This window comes from Cimex lectularius, unplaced genomic scaffold, assembly GCF_000648675.2.
Source record: "Cimex lectularius strain Harlan isolate CLEC.00 unplaced genomic scaffold, Clec_2.1 scaffold426, whole genome shotgun sequence".
Classification (NCBI taxonomy): Eukaryota; Metazoa; Arthropoda; class Insecta; order Hemiptera; family Cimicidae; genus Cimex; species Cimex lectularius.
This window is the reverse complement of record NW_019394180.1, coordinates 229,873-249,371: the sequence shown is the minus strand read 5'-3', so window position 1 is coordinate 249,371 and position 19,499 is coordinate 229,873. Positions and strand designations below refer to the sequence as shown.

Below are 19,499 nucleotides of genomic sequence, written 5' to 3'. Positions count from 1 at the left end.
TCCAGAACTCCGTTGAGCATATGGGATTCGTTGCACAGAAGGCTGTTCGATCACCATCCACAGCCATTTGACCCGCAACCACTGAGTGCAGCGTTGCAACATCTATGGAGTAAAAATTCCTTATGAAATTAGTGACAAACTTAGGCATAACTATATCTATGCACCTAAGAGGTGCACGGAGGTTTTAGCTGTATTAATAGTTTTTAAAAAAAATATTGCGTCCAATAAATAAAATTGTGGAATTAAAACCTTTTATGTTATTTTTCAAAATCTTTAAATTAAATTTTCCTTCAGTAAAAGCCATATGCTAGCTGCTATTTTTGAGCAGTTTGTTTCAAATTCATAAATTGGGGGGGGGGGGCGTCGGTGGTCGCAACGGTAAGGCGTTGACACGGCGCTCATCAATGTAAAGGTCCAGGGTTCGAATGCAGGCCGATGGATTCGATCCCGACCTACAAATGAGCTTTTTTTTCAAAAACACCGGCACCCCAGGGGTTGATATGACCTCTTCTGTCGCGAACCCTCTTAAAAAATATTTAAAAAATTCATCAATTGCATAGAACATGAACTTGTCAAATATCGGGTAAAAGCGGTGATGACGGGTACGAAGGATGTGATGTCCTGTCGCGCTTGTATATGTTTTTTCCTTCTTCTTTCGAAATTCATGCTCTTTCGATGCCAAATCACGACTCGAACGTTATAAAAACAAAACAAAAAAATCCTGCCAAGGACGTCAGGGCGTAAAACACCCACAAAAGTCAATCATCAACATTTCCGACTATACAAGCAACCTCATAAAGGCGCGTTTGAACAGTAAGTCGTTTATAAATGATAACAGCGTCATCTGTCTAAGTTTTGATGATGTGCCGTATATCTTTGTGATTCGTCTAAATAAAAGGCGGGCCGAAATAAATCTTCGTTGATCGATCGGATTCTCAGATGGTGACGGACCGATAATCTACTGTTCGGTTCGGTATTCGAGGACACCCGTGGCACCTAACAGCCTGAAAGATGTCATATTTTTTAATTTTAAACCTGTAAATTGGGTAAACAGGGGTTTTGTGTTTACCTGAAAAACAGCCCGCGGGAAAGATAAACCATAAACACTATGAATTTGTTAATAAACAGCATATTTGACTTCATGTCGACAAACATTCGCCTGTAATTTATTCCGGGGGGAAATCGAAAATCTCGATCGTCAGGACGCATACTGGAGAGAAAAATAGCCTAATTGAAAAATATTTTACATTTCGATTCGTACGCGTGAAAACATGCCGTCGATTCTGAAAAGGTCGTGATTTCTCTGAATACAGTATCGCCTGCATACATAAAAACACACCTACAGGATGTAAACAAAGCCTATGAGAAGCTGGGTAGTATACGAAATTAACTTGCTTGCAATATTCTGAAATTGTTAACGATTAAATAACGAGATGGGAATGAAAATCTCGAGAAAAGAACAAAAAAATACTTTTGTGTGACCGCCATGGTGAAGATCATATTGAAATAAGCGGAGGGCCAAATAAATATCGACGTCTCGCGCTGTGTCATCGGCATGTTTGTGTTTCGTCTGTGTTCCTCGTCAACGTTCGTCAGAGAGGGAGGCGGCGGAGGAGATCCGGACGAGTCGACGGAGACGAGTGCGCCGATCGTTTATCACCTCGGCCTCTCGGGCGTTGATAAGGTTAAAAGCTCGACTTTTCGACTGGATTGATCCGCGCTTGATTTTAGTATTATTTAAAAAAAAAAAGAAAAGCGTCGGCGAGTAATAAAACGTCGTCAACTCACTGGATGCGTGTTTTTCACTTTTCGGGGTGGACGTCATTTTCCGCAGGGGGTGGCGGCGGCGGTCCGGTCGGGAGCTAAACGGCTAAGCTGCCGTCGGCTGCCTCCATCCGCCTCTAGCGGCCCCTCGGCGGCGAGCGCCTCTCGAACGTCGTTGGATGACCCGGCGACCGCATGAGTCGGACCATTTCGCCGTTGGATTTTCGTTGGAGCGACCGATGGACCGACGACACTGACGAGGACGCCTCTGCGACTGACGATTGTTTACCTTTCGTCCCGTCCGCTGGTCCCTCGTCGACTCGAGCACCGCCGCTCACAGATAGCAGTGCAGGTCGATCTCTCCGATGACGTCACTGAGTTCCAACTTCCGCCCGCGACCACCCTTTTAACCTGTGGTAGTTTCTGATTATCTTGGTCCGCTCGCCCTCACTGTTTTGATCTGCCATTTGTGTTTCGACTTCTTGCTATCTTCAAAGCTTGATAAAAGCGATTTCCTTCATCCAGTCTCTTTAAGGGTAGTCGGCCCATGAAATTTGAAAAAACATGTCATGTTATTTTGCATGCATTTGTGATTTATTTGACACCATCAGTTTGAAAATCACAAGTAACGAGTAAAAATATAAATATATACATATATCCGAAAAACCGCGAAGCCGGGGTTAGGAATAGATTGTTTCGAGATAAAAAACCCAACATTTTACGCTATTGAATTTGTGTTCGTTGTTGTATAATACAAACAATGTAAATCCCAGGCCCTGAAGACGATCTAAATAAAGATCGAAACGTTGGCAAAATAAAAAAATGCTTTTCTAAACCTTCATCACACAAGACCGCATCTCTCGATCTCCAAATTATTGATTAGCTATTGTATTTTTTTTCATCAGATAGCAAATCGATCGTCGCTGACCACCTTTAGGCAACTGGAAAGGTGAAAAAGCTCCAAAGGTTCCTGATGCATTAAAAGATCGACAAAAAAATCATCGTTATGAAGTTTATGAAACACTTCTTGCCGTAACGAACCTTTTCTGGATAGAATTATTACTTGTGATGAAAGGTGGGTTCTTTACGATAATACGGACGTTCTGGACAGTGGCTCGACACAGGAGAAGCAGAACCAAATTTTCCGTAGCTTCTATCTCATCAAATTGATGGTACCTCCTTGGAGGGCTTCATTTGGGCTGAATCACTACAGCCTTTTGAATCCTGGCGAAACAATCAATGCTAAAATGTACTTCTCTCATATTGAAGGAATGCATCAAAAATTGGCGTTATTGAAGCCATCTTTGGTCAATCGGAAAATGTCTGTTACGAGACAACGCTCGGCCCCATGTCTCACATGTGACAACATGAAAACTGTTGGATCTTGGTTGTGAGGTTCTGACTCACCCTCACTATTATCCAGATCTCTCGCCTACCGACTACCATTTACGTACGTTTGCATTCAACTGTAGTTTGTCGGCGTCTGCAGTGAGTTGTGATGTAAAACTTGTTTCTGCTGCTTGCCACGTTACGAACTGGCATGCTGATATATTCATACGAATCGACCTGACTGCGAAGAGTGGCATTATTCTATTACTTGCGGTGGACTGAATGAAACCAAACATATACATTGGATTGTTTAGTTATTTTGAAGTATGTGTTGCTACATGAAAAATGGCACAACTGTAGGTGGTCGTAGCTGCTAGGCACCACTTTTGAAACGGCGAGAACTTTCTGCCACCATTCGCGAAAAGAGGCATAACTTAGTTCTATGACGAGCTTTAAAGCATTGGTGTGAGTATTTATAAAAAAAAGTGTCTTATACTTCTTTTTTTTTCTCCTTGTTTAGTGAAGGATTTGATGCTGTTCCGGAGTCACATTTTTAGTTATAATTGTATTATAATTTACAACTTACCGTTGTTACAATAACCGACACATCTTTTTAATATATTGGGTTGTCCGGAAAATAATGCAGGATTTTGGTATTAAACAAAAAAAAAAGAAACTAGTTACTTTAAAGCAATGTTCTTTAATCAAAANCATACAAATGAGTAATCCTGTAAACGTAAACAGAATATTTTATATAGATTTTTTTTAATGAAAACTTAAAATCCTGCATTATTTTCCGGACAACCCAATAATATTTCTGCGCGTCAAGGGATCGCGCAAATTGGAGCATTCATAATATATTCATGATTTAGGATTTATTTTCATATTATATATATGACGAAAAACAATTGTTAAATCAATTGTAGAAATATGTTTTTATTAATGGGAAATTAATATAGGCCCTGATGATGACCTTAAAATAGGTCGAAATCTTGACAGTAACAACTGAATTTACTTTTTCTTCAGACTGTACATTGCTCTGTGTTCGTAAATTATTTTAATTTCATTTCTTTTATTTTAATAACATTTTAAAATATATTGTTTTTTCATAAATTTAAAACAATGTTTGCTTTTAATTGTTACATGATGTTATAATTTTAACGATTTTTTTAATGTTTTAATTACATTATTTTTAATTATTCAGATATCGTGAGATGCGGTCACGATATCTGAATAACTATCGATTAACGGTCACTAATCTCTACACATTATTTTTAATACTGATTAAAACCACTATTTCAATACTTAATTTTGTATTCTAAATAACTAATTAACCCTGACTCTAGGAGGTAAGCACATTTGTGTCAAAATAATCGTAGTAAAACTTACTAAATGGATATTTATGCTCGTTTGTTAGGTTTGTATGTTGCCCGTTACTATCACACAAAAAAATTAATGACCTAACAGTCATTAATTGACCACTATTGTCGTTAGAGCAAACTTAAATTACTGAGAGCCAATATCTGGAAGAAAGGTGTCAACTCAAAATGAGGTAGTTTTTTGGGGTAGTACAGCTAGATTTGTAAACTTTTGTGTTTCGCTTACGTGTCGGAGAAAACGAAAGACAATATTGATGGATCATGACTGTTTTTATTGGCAACAGCCGTAATGGGGTGTACTTAATACATAAGTAAAAAAAAAAGGAATCTTCCATCTGTAAAATTTTCTTTTTTTGTGTTCACTTTTCTTGTGGGTGTGCGATATGTACGTGCCATCTCACTACGCGCTTTCTTGAAAACCGGTGATTTTTTTGAGAGAGAAGGATGTTTTGCTTTCGTCGTATTGTGAAGACGTGCCACGATGACATTTGAAAAAACAGGAAACGCGTAAATCGTCGTTCGGACGTGTTTGGATCGTTGATCAAACGTGTCTTCAGTGTTGGAGAATTTTCTGAAGTTTTCGACACAAATTGCAGTCTAAAAGTAAAAGTCGATGGATCGATACGACCGATATATCGTCGGGGAGGACGTCGGACTCGAGTTTCGATAGTTCTAATTCCTGAACTGAACAGCAACTCACTTAAAAGAATCGATTGGATGGTCGATTCTTTTAGATGAGTCGATTCTTTGAATCGATTCTCGATTTTTTTGCCCATCTCTAGTTCTAAATTCTAATCAAAAACGGTCTCATGGGAGACGTCAGCTGAGCGTTTTATGTCCTCCCGAGCTCGACGTCGAGCTACACCATGTTTCCGGCTTAATAGTTTCTAAATTGTAGTTTAGCGTAGGAAGTAAGAGCGAGATGGGCAACAGCGGGTTAAAAAAGCATTACCTGACGGCGGAGAAAACGGGTGTCCTCAATGTCTCGGGAGGCAAGCTGGAGACGATCCCGATGGACTTGCTGAACCTGAAGGCGGTGTTGAGGAACTTGGATCTGTCCAAGAACAGGTTTTCCAGGCTGCCGGCGGAGATCGGTTTGTTTATCAACTTGAAGACGTTGTCCCTGGATTCCAACAACCTGTCGAGCCTGCCGGAGGAGATAGGCAACCTGACGAAACTGGAAGTCTTGTCGGCGAGGAACAACAGACTGAAGACCTTGCCTTCGACGATCCGCGCTCTGGTAAACTTGAAGAACGTCCACCTCGAGTCGAACAAGCTGACCGAGTTCCCGGTCGCGTTCTGCGGGCTGAAGCACCTCGACTACCTCGATCTATCCAAGAACGCGATCAAAGCCCTGCCCGAGGAGATCGGAACGTTAACAGTCACGGAACTTGTCCTCAACCAGAACCAGATCTCGACCATCAGCCCGGAGATCGCCCATTGCCCGAGGCTCAAGACCCTCCGCCTCCAGGAAAACTGCCTCCAGGTCTCCGCCATACCCACCAACATGCTCCATTCGTCCACAGTGTCCACCCTCTTTCTCGAGGGCAACCTGTTCGACATGAAGCAGTTCAACAATTTGGAAGGCTACGACTCTTACATGGAAAGGTTCACCGCCACAAAAATGAAGCTTTCGTGATTAAATTAAAAACACCTACACAAGTATATTTTTTATGCTTACTGTTTATACAAGCAAATCTGTGTGTGTGTTTATATTCTACACTTTACAAACACAAATTAGACATTCATTCTTCAGCATCAGTGGTAAATGTCGACAGGTTCGAAAAATACCAACTGTTTGGTTCAATCATTGAGTAAATTCTAAAAAATTATGCTTATGAGGCACCTACAACACCAAAGCACAGGATACAATAATTATATGAAATTCTTTAAAACATTTATTGGTTTTTGCCTATCCTTGCACTTGGTGTACTTCATAAGATCAAAACTTAATTTCATGAGCGGGATTTTTCATCTCGACCAAGACCTTAGATAAAAAAAATTTAATTGAAATAATAAGGTCAATTATGATTGCTAAACATATATGGATTCGTAATGTATTTTTTAGCATCTGATAGATAACAGAACATCCATCTGATAAATGGGTTAGGGTAAGCATATCAGAACGTAAATTGATGCCCTCTCGACAGTTCGACTAACTTGCGGACCACAAAATGTAGTCACAAGTTTAATTTGCGCTGAATGTTTTGCCTTGATTTTCTTAAATTTCATTGAACCTTCAGCACAAGTCAAAGCTGAAAGTAATAAAAAAAATTAACTTTTCAGCTCGTTTAGCACTTTTTTCCTCAATTCTGCACTTTTCAAGGTGTGGTTTGTACTTTGAAGGCCCTGAGCTCATGGGCGTCAAACTGTTCTGATAGTTCTTTCAATTAATTATTCTTTGTATGTAAGGTATTGGTTCAAATGAAAAAAGTTAGTGTTACGAGCGGAATTCGAACCCACGACCTTCGGCTCAATTCGCCGCTGCTCTAACCACTTGAGCTATCATGACTTCGATCTATTAGGACACCAACTCTCCACCTCAACCTACAACTTTTTGAATTTGACTTTTTTTTTTAAATTTCAATCAAGACCTTACATTGCAAAGAATAATTAATTGGAAGAAGTAATTTGGTCAATCAGACCAAAATATAATGGATTTTCTGATAGTATTTTTTTGTTTTTGTATTTATAATTACTCTAATATAACACTTTTTACAAGAAAGTGACCATGAGTGAAATTGACAATTATACTTTTCTAGTTCATTATTTACCAAACTAAGTTTGAAAGAGTGAATAAGATTTTTTGTCGAGTCGAGGTCTGTTGGGCGAGTTCAGTCTTTTTTGATCATCCTGGTCACTGAATCAGTGAAGGTCGGATTTCAGGATCGCAAAACCAAAGTATACATCTCAAGGTTTTTTTTTTTTTTTTTCACTTTTTGTAAAATCAATTCGCAGAATTATTTCAACTCTAAATTCTGTGAGTAGGATCATCATTTACAAAAAGTGAATTGACATACACACCCCGCCTCAATTATTTCTATTAATTTCAGGAAAGTATGACCATTCTGTTTTTGAAGATTTTTAAATGTATGATTATATTTGTACCTTAGCATATGAAAGTTTTGTACAGTGATAATTTAACATGAAGCGCCTTTTTTCTTGAAGTTGTTAACTTTTGGTGTTTCTTTGAATTCAAGGCGAATATCCTGTTATTATTCCCAAACTTTATGTATTTTAAGTTTTTTCAAGTACTGTTTTAATTTAGCAATGCTGTCAAATGACTATTTCACTTAACTGATTTGCCACATATAAAAAATATATATTTTTTTTATATTTGTTTTTTTGGCTTTTACCATCTGACCACAAACTAAGTTGAGTGCATGAACAAAACAAAGGAACAATTGGACAGATTAGAAATCATGGATGTTCAAACTGCTGATGTATCTCAGACATCCCGAACCAATTTTAGAACATCATGATCTATAAATGCTATAGATGCTCTTTATTTAATATTTAAGTGTAGTTTTATTTAATATAGCAAAAATTACATGAATTTTATGGAATAGTATTATTTTGATATAATTTTCGGTTGTGAAAAATTAATTTTAGCAAGGTTTGCTTTCCTGAGGGTACGACAAACAACTATGTATATTTATTGTGTGTGTGTATTAAGGAAAATTATTTATTTATTTTTTAAATAAAAGTGTTGAAAAATGTGTTTCTTTAGTGACTGTTGTTTAATAATTTGTACAATTTATTTTTTTAAATTTATTTGATTCCTGATTTATCTACGCATGTTTATCCGATATAAGTATTCGCTATGAAACATCTACATTTGTTTATTAAGTAAGACACAACGAAATATGAATAATATTCAAGGAATTAATAAAATATGTTAGTTAAATAAACGTTTATTTCGATTTTTATTTAAATCTGTCTCATGTGATAATAAAAAATGAGCCTAATATTTTGATTTCTTCCAAAATGATTCTCAATACTGAACCATCAACTGATCAAATACGTGGTGGGTGTTTCTTCCTCCTCATTGTATAATATGCAAATGCTCGTTGAATATGCCCTTGTTATGTAGACGTTTTCTCAGATGCCAGTGATCGGTAATAGTCCTAGCGCTCCTCGGATTTAGATGCCAGCCTCTTTATGGCCTGTGCACCAAGACCATTATTGGTCTATTGTGCATATCCAATTTTTTTTAAATCTAGAACTCTTTTAAGCTTGGGCCTTTTTACCAGACCCCAAAGTTTTTGTAAGAGAACCAGATCAGGACCTGGCTTTTCCTTCAGGATTAGTAATCTCAGCCTACATAGGCCTTCGCACCAACAGAGAACGTGTTCCGCTGTTTCTTCTTTTTCTTGGCAATATCTTCACAGGTTTGTTTCTACCACTACAAGTATATACATATGTCTCCAGATTCTGTAGTCCAACTATTATTCTAGATTGAAAAACGGTTGCATATTGTCCAAGGCTTGTATGAATTCTAGTCTTTGGTTTATTTTTGTAAATGCCCCATATTCTCATATTTGGTTTTGGAGCCATGTGTAAACCAGATATGATCGACATTAACTAGAATCCCTTTTTCCTCATCTCTACAAGGTATTTTGATTAGAAATTTTTCTCAAAACTGAATTAAGGGGTTATTACTCCTCTGAGTCTGGCCCTCTTCTCTAATTTATTTAGAAAGATCAATAGCGTTATCTTATGTACACACTCTTTATAAAAGGCTGTCTCATCGCTTGTACCATAATTGTTTTCATTCTTAATTATTAGATCTTACTTAAATCATCATATATATTTACATACATCCTTCTGCATAAGCCAACATTAATAACAACTGTCCAGGGAAAAATGAAAATTTAAAAAGGGCATTTTATGAATTCATCATGAAATCTAATTATTTTTACAAATTTGCCATCAGGATTTGATTTATCAACAGCCAGACCTCTGATTATGAGATTTTACATATTACTCGGAGAAAGGATTATTTTTTCTCTCTAATTGGCTTCATCTTTGTAAATTATTATACAAATAATTGTTCTTGTACTTAAAAGAGTTTGTTGTATGCTGTTTTGTATTGTTTTTTAATGGTATACTACATATACATATAACTAGAAACACATCTACATATTTACAATTTAAGCGGTTTTTTCTAAATATTTTTTTCTCCATTTTTTATTTGTTTATTTAGGCTAAAATTGTAATCCTTGTGAATATATTTAATGTACTCTACCAATAGTATAATGGCCTTAGCCATTTTCTCTTGTATTTACTTTTTATAGTGTACGTATCATATTATATGTTAAATAAACTCTAACTAATACAATTACAAATACATATGAATAAATATGCTTTTTGAAGGACGAGCATTCATATAATAATTTGAAGTTAATTTGTATTTTGGGCATTTCCGGTCATTTTGGTCTGCCTTCTTTCTTTGGAGGTTCTATGCCTCGACCTGCTTATAACCCTGAAAATGGCAAGAAGCCGAAACGATCTGACAGACCAAAGCGGCGAGGAAAGGCGGACCGAAATGAAACAAAACTGTTAAACTTTACGTTAATCACTCTGCAGATGCCAAAACAATTAAACTGAATTGTTAATAAAATAAATTACACAAAATGGCTAGGGAATGAAATATTTTCATAATAAAATAATTTATTTTAATAAAAAGTTGTTCGAAAATCCCCAATTGTGAAGAACTCAGTGACGCATCCATGGTTTTGACTGTACCATAGGTTCAGTTTGTGGCTTTGTGCGTTACAATACCGGCGACAACCTCCCCAATGCCAAACATGAGTGGGCCGTTTTAGGGGTTTATTTGTGTTTTTCTCGTCGAAAATTCGTCCCAGGTCGACAGCCACAGAAGCCGAACAACATTCAGCAACGTCCGTTCATCACACAGGTCCCAAGATGAGCATGTACAGCGGCAGGATCGAAAATCTCCTCAACAACATCAGCAACGAGATCGAGGTGGAAGAAACTCTGAAGGAGCTGGAGTCCGTCTTCGCCTCGATGTCCGACTCACAACTCGCCGACCATGTCAAAGAGGTCAACTTCGGCGTCGTCTTCGACTCTCTCAACTCTTGCAACAGGTTCATCTATTTCGTAGTATTTCGTAATATTTTCGACAGTGATTTTATTCTGTTTTGTCGACAGGGATCAGATTCTATACGCTTGCAAGATTTTGAATCTGTGTTTGCCGAAAATCCCCTCTCTAGAGTTGTGCAAAAAGTACCAAGAGGCTATCATCAGAGCGATCCGCCATCCGGAAAAAGAAGTCAAGGAAATGGGACTCAAGGAGGTTAACAAATCATAATATTTATACCAGGGGAGGGCACGAAGTCCATGAAAGCCGCACCATCGTTAAATAGTATTACATTATTATACTTCTTATCGTGTGGTATGGGGTATGCGACGACACTTGGAGTGATTTGAGGTGATGATTGCTCTACTAATCTTGTCCGTACTGACTCCCTGAGTGCAGTCACAGCTATATCAGGCGTGAATCCCCTAATCCTGTTCGTGTCGGATAATATTTCTTAACTGGAACAACTTGGTAAAATGTGGTCTGGGTCCACCAAATACATACATGGAGGGTCAAGAAAAGGCAGACGAGGCTACGGCTCAACTGCCAGACCTAACTTCCGCCATTCCTCTCATGCTAAAACTGCAACTATCATCACAAGGAATCAGTGGGCCAGTATAAAAGAAGCTCTTATATACCAAGAGCATAGTTGGTACATGCTCTCAGACATTTCGAATTGTAAAAGAGGGATCATTCTAATCCTAGTTGGTTGGCAAGAAAATAGTGACTTTTTCACAATATATTTTTTTATTTTTTTATATTCGGCATATTTTCAACTATTCAGAGATGTATTGTCAGTGTTGGGCAAAAATTAGTCATGTCTAATGATTAATGATTGATCACCCAGACCATTAGTCGTGATTGGTAGTAAGTGACTTATTTAGTCATTAGTCGCCATATGTGATTGATGGCTAATTTAGTCTTGACTAGTAATTAAATACGAGGCATGACTAATTTAGTCACAATATAGTTAGTCATGAGTAAATTTCGGTAAATCTTGTTCAAATGTGTGCTCAAAAAATGAAAAATACACAACTTCATCACTTTTAAAAAAATTTCTGACAGAAATTTATTTCATCAAAACGAAAATCCTTCAACACCTTATTTAACAAAAATCAATCTTCTAATTATAAGTAAAACACCGTCGTTATAAAAAGCCAAAAAATAATGATAATAATAATAATATAATAAAATAAAATAAAATAAAAAAAAATAAAAAAAATCCAAGAACAAGCTACGCTTTGAATAGTAAATATGTTTACATAACCGATCAATGGAAAAAATATTTCTTTGAATTAAAATTTATTCCATTTAAAAGGAGAGATTTCTACATTATTTGGAAAATACACCATCTAGGGGTCTTGATTGTAATAAAATAGACATGTAGAATAATTATGTAACTTTGGTTTTCGTTTATGATAACACTTTTTGAAGGTTGGCCTTGAGCACGTTTCTCATCTCAAAATTTTTATCTGGAGTCGGTTGGATTTTGGTAAGTTGGTCGGATTTTGGTAAGTTGGTCATTGTAGGTCTTTGGCCAAAATCAAACTAATTCAATCATGATTAAGAATTTTGATTGAAGTTTAATCATGATTGAATTAGTCATGAGTGAATTAATCATTATATGATTTAGTCATACCTCATGATTGAATTAATTATGATTAAATCATATAATGATTAATTTACTCATGACTAATTCAATCATGATTAAACTTCAATCAAAATTCTTAATCATGATTGAATTAGTTTGATTTTGCCCAACTCTGTGTATTGTCTATTGATTGCAATTTTGTCCTCTTTCAGGTATCACGTCTATTCTTTTTCCAAATAAATTCACATCTTTTGAGTCCAGGAACATTAGAATAACTTTTCGGATACTTTCAAAGCTTGAAAATTTTGTAGGGGAATCAGTGGCCGCAACGGTTTTGGCGTTACACTGTTTTTTTTTAATAAATAAATATAAGCCTTTAGTTCCAGCAGGTTTATTTATATGGGAAGCTTTTCAGTTATTTTATAATCATCTTCACCCTGTAACATCATAAAACAATGTCATTTTCTTTCCCCCCCTTCTTAATTCAGTTTTATGTACAACTCACCCGTTAACTCACAGCCTTGTTATTATTATTTTTTCATATAACACTACTCATCAATTAATAATATGAATGAATGATTGAATAAAGGCTTTATTTACACAAAGTATTTACATTAACTTTACATTTCCAAAAAAAGCTCAATTGACAATGGCCTTAGCCGTCTGTCGAGTTGCTTTATGAATTTTTGAATTTGAATGAATCCCTATTTTTGTATATTTAGAACATTATATATATATAAATTTTGATTTTAAAAATTGAAGTGGTCGATCAGGTATTTTCGGTACCGCAGGGTGTGAGTGAGGTATACCACAAGCTTCCTCCAGTTATCCCTTCCGTTACGGATTGCAATGACTTCTCCATCCAGCTTCAGTTTCCCAAAGTACCTTTGGCGGAACTCTCTCAGAACGGGGCACACTCCTAAGAAGTGGAGAGTGTCCTCTGGGACGTTGAGGTTTCATAAAGAGCAAATGATGTCGCGGTTGGCAGTTCAGCTGAAGCAGTTCACCCCTCGCCCTCAAGACCAGAGACACCTCGTAGGCTGTCATATTAGAGCACTCCATGTAGTTTGGTTGGTCTTTCCTTTTGCTCTCCTCCCAATTTTTTATCAGGTCCGTGGTATTAGAGGACTTCAGTTCTTCCCTACTTACTCCTACACCGTACAGCCTACCTAACGACAGCTGCTTATGCCATAATATGCCTTTATTTATTACTACATCGGCCAAAAACTGGGTCAGTCTGTCAGGTGTGTGATTCAGTACTTTCCTTATATATTTCAAATGCAGGCTCAAAGTGTGACTGTAGGGTGGTGTGACCGAGCACTCAATATATAAGATGCTGTCTGGGGTGCTAATTGGCAGGGCAGTTTCTTGATGAAGTATTTCTGGACCTTTTCTATTTCCTTCAAGTATAAGTAACCCCAGACCTGCGCACCATAACATACAACAGACCTAAGGGTGCTGTTGAATATCACCATCTTTTTCTCTAGTGGGATCTTCTTGTTGGTCATTATTTTGCGCCACAGACTATTAACGGCGTACTTAGCGTGCTGGCCTTCTCTCTGCAGCGATGCTCCATCTTCAAGGACTTAGTGAAATTGATACAAATGTATTACGCAGTCCACTCTTTCACTTTTGAAGAACCATCTTTCATTTTTCTTAAGTCTTCTGCCTCCCTGCCGACAGACCATAATTTGGGATTTTTGCAGATTCAATTTAAAGTTCCACTTGTCGCAATAGTCTTCTAAATCCCTTATGAGTTGCAACAATGCAGGTGTAGAGGCCAACAACACTGTTGTCTGCATACATTAGTATTATTTTTCATCCGTTAATTATTACCCCTCAGCATAGTTCGTACTCCAGGTCATTAAGGAAGATTGCGAACAGGACCGGACTGAGTAAGCAATCTTGTTCAATTAATAATATGTTAACATTGACGTCCCTTCCTCTATCCGAGCTCATGGTTCTCATTATACCTCACTCCTGACGTTAGTGTCCTCCAGCGAGTAAACAATGGTGAATCCACTAGATCCAACTGGTCGTTCAGTGTTTCCACTTCTTCGTTATATCTTCAAGTTTATTTCTAGGGCTTCCAATGTGTTAAGTCTTCTACCGAACTTTTTTTATGAGGACTTTAACGTTTTCTTTTGGTGAACGCGTGGCCCGTTTGTAAGGTGTGCCTCGCTATCGCCTTCTTTGTATTTTTCCACCTGTCTTTGTAGTCCTTGTCCGGAGATTATGGCAGGTGTGATAAATTTGTCCATTAAAATTAGTTAATAATTGTTATGTCCTGAAGGCAACATGGGGTGGGTTTTGGCGTGGTGAAAGACTACAACATTTCTGTCGGAATAGGCCGTTTTTTTTTAATTTGAAGATCTAAACGGGTTAGCTGTTCACAGTCTTTGGGTGTGGTTTCCAATGGTAGTATGGGAAACATTTATCATATCTCCTTGTTCTTCGGTAGTCAAAAAGGGATTTTCTTCTAGCCTATTTCTCAATACGTTGTCATCAATCTCTGAAGGACATCCACTGCCCGCATCATCTTCAAGAGCAAAATTTCCTTCTCTAAATCTACCAAACCACCGTCGGACTTTACGAACATTTACATTAGTATCAAACACTGGACACAAATTTTCAGTTGCAACAGTTTCATTGTTCCCTTTTTGGAATTCATGAAGTAAACAATGTCTTAAATGCGTTTCATCCAAAGACATGATTACATATTAAACTATCCAACCCAACTATAAACAAGTTGAAAACAGAAACAGGAGAAATAAAGCTAAATATAGTAATAATAAATAAATTTAGGGATTGAACAAGTGTATTTGTAAACGAAAATAATATAGACAAAAAATGTCAATATTGAGCTAATTAATCCTAAAATTAAAAAATGACATTACTTTCTTGCCAAACCATTACTTAAAATAAGCCATAGCATGTCGTAGTGTCCAGTACTGTTGCTCGATGTGTATCAGTTTTTGAAGGGCGTCATTCTTTGGCTTCATTTACATGGGAATAGGCTGGGTAAGAATTATGATTGAGCATGACAGCATGATTTTGGGTCCTCTGTTCAATTTTTTAGGAAAAAATGGGTGAGCTTCTGGATTTATTTAAAATTTGAAATGCTTTATTCAAATTTTTTTAAAATTTAAAGCTAGTGCTATGAGTGGGATTCGAACCCATGACTCAATACACCGAATACATGGGTTCGAATCCAGCTCGTGACACCAGCTTTTTGATCTCAACCACGACCTAAAAAGTATAATTAATTTAAATAATTAATAAAGTCAATTATGACTGCTAATATGGATTAATGTAGAATTAATTAACGTGTTTAGTGTTGGTGTGGAATATTCCACAAACAAAAGTGGATAATATCTACTGAAGTATAAAAAAATCTACTCTACCTAATATATTATTAAATCCATTATATTTATTGGATTAATTGACAAAATTACTTCTTTCAATTATTAAATTCACTAATTTCGTGGTCCGCTTGACCAATTAATATATTACAATTAATTAAGGTTTTTAGTTGAAATAAAAAAGTCAATGGCACGAGCGGGATTCGAACCCACAATCTTCGGCTTGATACGCCGCTGCTCTACCACTTGAGCTATCGTGACCTCGATCCACTCGGACACTAACTTCCCATCTCAACCGCAACCATTGACTTTTTTATTTCACCTAAAAACCTTAATTAATTCTTTCAATTACTTAATCTTTTTATGTACAGTTTTGGTTGAAATGAAAAACTTAGTGTCACGAGCGGGATTCGAACCCACGACCTTCGGCTAAATATGCCGCTGCTATAACCACTTGAGCTATCGTGAATTCGGTTGAAAAATGGCAAAAAAGGAGGGAAAATTCGAAAGGTTGTAGGTTGAGATGGGGAGATGATGTCCGAGTGGATCGATGTCACGATAAGCTCAGCCGAAGGTCGTGGGTTCGAATCCCGCTCGTGACACTAACTTTTTCTTTCAACCAAAACCTTACATACAAAGATGAAGTAACTAATATATTATTTAATTTTAATAAATTACAAAAAAATTGTAATTAATAATAAATCAATCAAAATAATTAATAATTAAAAATATGTGGTTTCATTTATTATTTTACAAAAATTCTCCAACAGTAAAAATTTGTATAATCAAGTCTATTTAAAATTATTCTTTTTATCTTAGGTCTGGTTGAGATGAAAAAGTTGGTGTCACGATCAGGATTCACGCCCACGACCATTCAGCTGACTGACACTTTTTCATCTCAACTAAGGCCTTAGATAAAAAAAATAGTTAATTGAAATAATTAATATGGTCATCAAATATATCTATTTAAAAATTAATTATAACATTTACGTCTAACATTATTAAAGTTTTACAATTAAAAAATTAATATGTAATAATAAGTATAACATGTTAATAAGTTATCTACTATTTTTTAAATAAATATAAACCACCTATAAGAGTTAGTTTTAAAAAACCTAAATTGGTTGATAAATTTAAATTTCTGAAATAATAAAGATAATCATATTTTTTTAAAGATGGTAAGAATTGTGAACGGCAACCACCTGTTAATGGGTCTTACCCAAAAAGATGAGGAGTCAGTACTCTTTTCGATTGTGGAGTGTCTTTGTGACAAGGAGATCTCTGTAGGGCTGAAGGCCGTCGATTTGCTTGTCCTTCTCGGCCAGTCCGGCTGGGGTATGAGCCTGATTTGCAACCCCAGGGTGGTGCAGTGCATCCAGGCCAAGACGGAGGTCGATGAGGTCTACAAAGCCCGGTTGACGGAGGTAGTAGTCAAGATCGGCAAGGATTCCTCAGACAGGCTGAAACAGATGGAGGCTCTTGGCCTTCTAAAAGGATCCATCGAAACCCTCACCTCCGGCGATATCCTCGCCATAATGGCCACCCTGGAAGTCATCACCCCGCTAGCCTCCACTACCCACGGCCTAGAATTTCTCGTTAAAAACAAAATCCTCGGACTCCTGACTAAAAAATTAGTATCTCTGGAGAATGACCCTCTGGCGACTGTTTTATATCCAGGTAAGCCTGTTTTACTGCTGAAAAATTTCAACAAAATTTTTTTAAATATTTTCACAAATTCTGTATAATTTTTTTAATTAATTTTTTTTTTTAATAATTTAAAGGTTTGGCTAAATTCTTTGGTCAAATAGGGCAGAAGTGCCCTTCCGATTTTATGGAATTCTGTCCTGAAGTTTTAATATCTTTGCTGAAGAACGTCGAAGATGACGATGTGAATGTATATGTAACATCGTTGGAATCGGTCGCTCTGATAGCTTCTTCTGCAATGGGGAAAAAAGTCCTTGAAAAATTTGGTAAATGCTTCATCCATACGGTGATAGGTGACGTAGTGATGATTATTCAGAAGTCGTGAGATGCGGTCGTGTTGTAGGTTTCAGAAAAACATTTTCTTTATCATGCCAACGTTTCGATCCCTCAAGATGATCTCAATAAAGATTGAAACGTTGGCACAATAAAGAAAATGTTTTTCTCAAACCTACATCACACCAGACCGCATCTCACGATTTCCGGATAATCTTCATCAGTATATTTAATGAGTGATTTTCCTTTGCATAAAATAAAATGTACAATTTTGTTTGTAGACAAAGAGATGGAGAGGGTTGTTATGCGATGTTACCAATCGATGACACTTTTGCAAAATGAATATAGGCTGAGGGCACTAGGAGCATTCGCAAATCTCATTCATGTAGAATTCCTGGAAAATCCTGATGTAAGTATTTTCTCATGGATTCCTACGGCAGGGGACTTATTGGTCATATTTTTTAGTCTTTGGAAATAATTGCCGGAACTGACATTATCGACACTGCAAATAAGAAGTTGGCAGAAAAATGGTTCAACAAAGTGGGGAAAGCAGCATTGCAGTCCATAATCGACATGTCTAAACAACCTTTTCCAGATATAAAACACGCAGCTTATAATGTTTTAAAAGAACTGGCTTCGCAACCATGGGGCCAGCAAAAAATATTTCAACACCCTGGTACATCTTCATACGATTTAAAAAAAAAGTTTTTAAAACACTTAGAATTGCAAGCTGATTTTCATGTCTTTTAGGTCTCCTTGACTACTTGTTGGACAGAACAGATGAAGTATTGCTCGAGGGCAAAAAAGACAAGTTTGCGATCATCGAGACTATGGTGGAATCTGGAACACTCGAGAGTGTCATGTCCGATAAGGCGGTTGTGAAAAAACTCAAAGACTTTGTCAACCTCGGGCCGGAATACAGGCCGGCACAGATGCAAGTCGCCGTCGAGGGGGCAGAGTGAAAAAATCTACCACTTTTTCTTCTTGTACGCTATAGATCCAGGTTGTCAAGGTAGAAGAGTCAAGAAGAAGGGAAGGAAAAAATTGATGTTTGTGATTTTAAGACTGATTCAAAATACCAATTTCTTTTGGCAATCACTTAAATGTTTAGATTATTACCTTTTTCATTACAATGATTTCTTCAATGAAGTGTGTTTTGTAAATAGGTTCACGAACAAAAATATATGTTCAAAGTAAATTAGACATTTTGTGTCATTTAAATTAAACGTCGGTTTGTTCGTTTGTTGTTTATGTTTTCTTGTAGTGAGGGTGTTGACACTAAAATGTTCTCCAAACATGATTCATGTTTCTACCAATTTTATCGTAGATATCTAAACGGATCAATTTGCGACGAATCTAAGTATATTCGAACTTGCAAATAGAAATTGAAAAAAGTTATCACCTGTCTTAATTTTATCACTGAGCAAAGAATCAGTAACTAAATTTCAAAAAATTCTCCAGCAGGGTCTTGTTTCATAATCGTTTATAACAAACTTTAAGGGACCATAAAATTTAAAAAAAAGTTATAAGCCTTATATTCTTTACAGTGAACGGTTCGTTATTTCTGAACATTTCATCCAAAAGTGATCAGACATGTACTTTTATAGCAGTGCAGTTTTGTAATGTAAGTAATTACATAATTTATTCAGGTTTATGAGGAAGTACAAAATACATACTAACCTTCTAAAGTAATTTATTTATTACTTATTTCTCTACCAGATTTTTAAAACAATACATATATGTACATATGTATGAACAAACCTGAATGGAGTTGACTACAGCATCATTGTAGTATATAATCTTTTTTTGGCCTGTATTATTTTACTTTATGGCACTTATTAAATTGTTTGATTATTTTCTCTTTATTTTTCACAATTACCAATATTTTAGAACGAGAAACTACTTTCACAATCTTCTGATTCGATCCGAGAAATTATCGTGAATTTTTCTTAAACAGAAGAAACTAAGGTTGTGGTTATATGTTTATTTATTTT

At 36.5% G+C, this 19,499-nt stretch overlaps 3 protein-coding genes across 3 annotated transcripts in view; 2 read left to right on the top strand and 1 right to left on the bottom strand.

Moving 5' to 3' along the window:
• LOC106667546 (rap guanine nucleotide exchange factor 1) overlaps positions 1-2,059 on the bottom strand; it is a 70,973-nt gene extending 68,914 nt beyond the window's left edge. Inside the window, exon 1 of the mRNA XM_014395559.2 lies at positions 1,789-2,059. Coding sequence (XP_014251045.1) covers positions 1,789-1,825 — 37 coding nt within the window. The 5' untranslated portion in view covers positions 1,826-2,059. The remainder of the gene's footprint in view (positions 1-1,788) is intronic.
• A 3,177-nt stretch (positions 2,060-5,236) lies between these two features.
• On the top strand, positions 5,237-6,872 carry LOC106667636 (leucine-rich repeat-containing protein 57). The gene has a single exon (XM_014395710.2). It carries the CDS (start codon positions 5,395-5,397, stop codon positions 6,109-6,111), a length of 717 nt encoding a protein of 238 aa, XP_014251196.1. The 5' UTR covers positions 5,237-5,394; the 3' UTR covers positions 6,112-6,872.
• Positions 6,873-10,235: 3,363 nt separating this feature from the next.
• On the top strand, positions 10,236-19,362 carry LOC106667608 (26S proteasome non-ATPase regulatory subunit 5). Its single transcript, XM_014395661.2, has 7 exons — positions 10,236-10,582; positions 10,647-10,791; positions 16,704-17,205; positions 17,310-17,498; positions 17,787-17,914; positions 17,971-18,181; positions 18,256-19,362. The coding sequence occupies exons 1-7, from the start codon at positions 10,401-10,403 to the stop codon at positions 18,465-18,467; spliced, it is 1,569 nt and encodes a 522-aa protein (XP_014251147.1). The 5' UTR covers positions 10,236-10,400; the 3' UTR covers positions 18,468-19,362.
• The last annotated feature ends 137 nt before the right edge of the window (positions 19,363-19,499 follow it).

Coding starts and splice junctions, on each gene's coding strand:
- LOC106667608 (XM_014395661.2), top strand. CDS start 10,401: ATGAGCATGTACAGCGGCAGGATCGAAAATCTCCTCAACAACATCAGC. Junction 17,206..17,309: donor GGCGACTGTTTTATATCCAG/GTAAGCCTGTTT, acceptor AATAATTTAAAG/GTTTGGCTAAATTCTTTGGT. Junction 17,915..17,970: donor AATTCCTGGAAAATCCTGAT/GTAAGTATTTTC, acceptor CATATTTTTTAG/TCTTTGGAAATAATTGCCGG.
- LOC106667636 (XM_014395710.2), top strand. CDS start 5,395: ATGGGCAACAGCGGGTTAAAAAAGCATTACCTGACGGCGGAGAAAACG.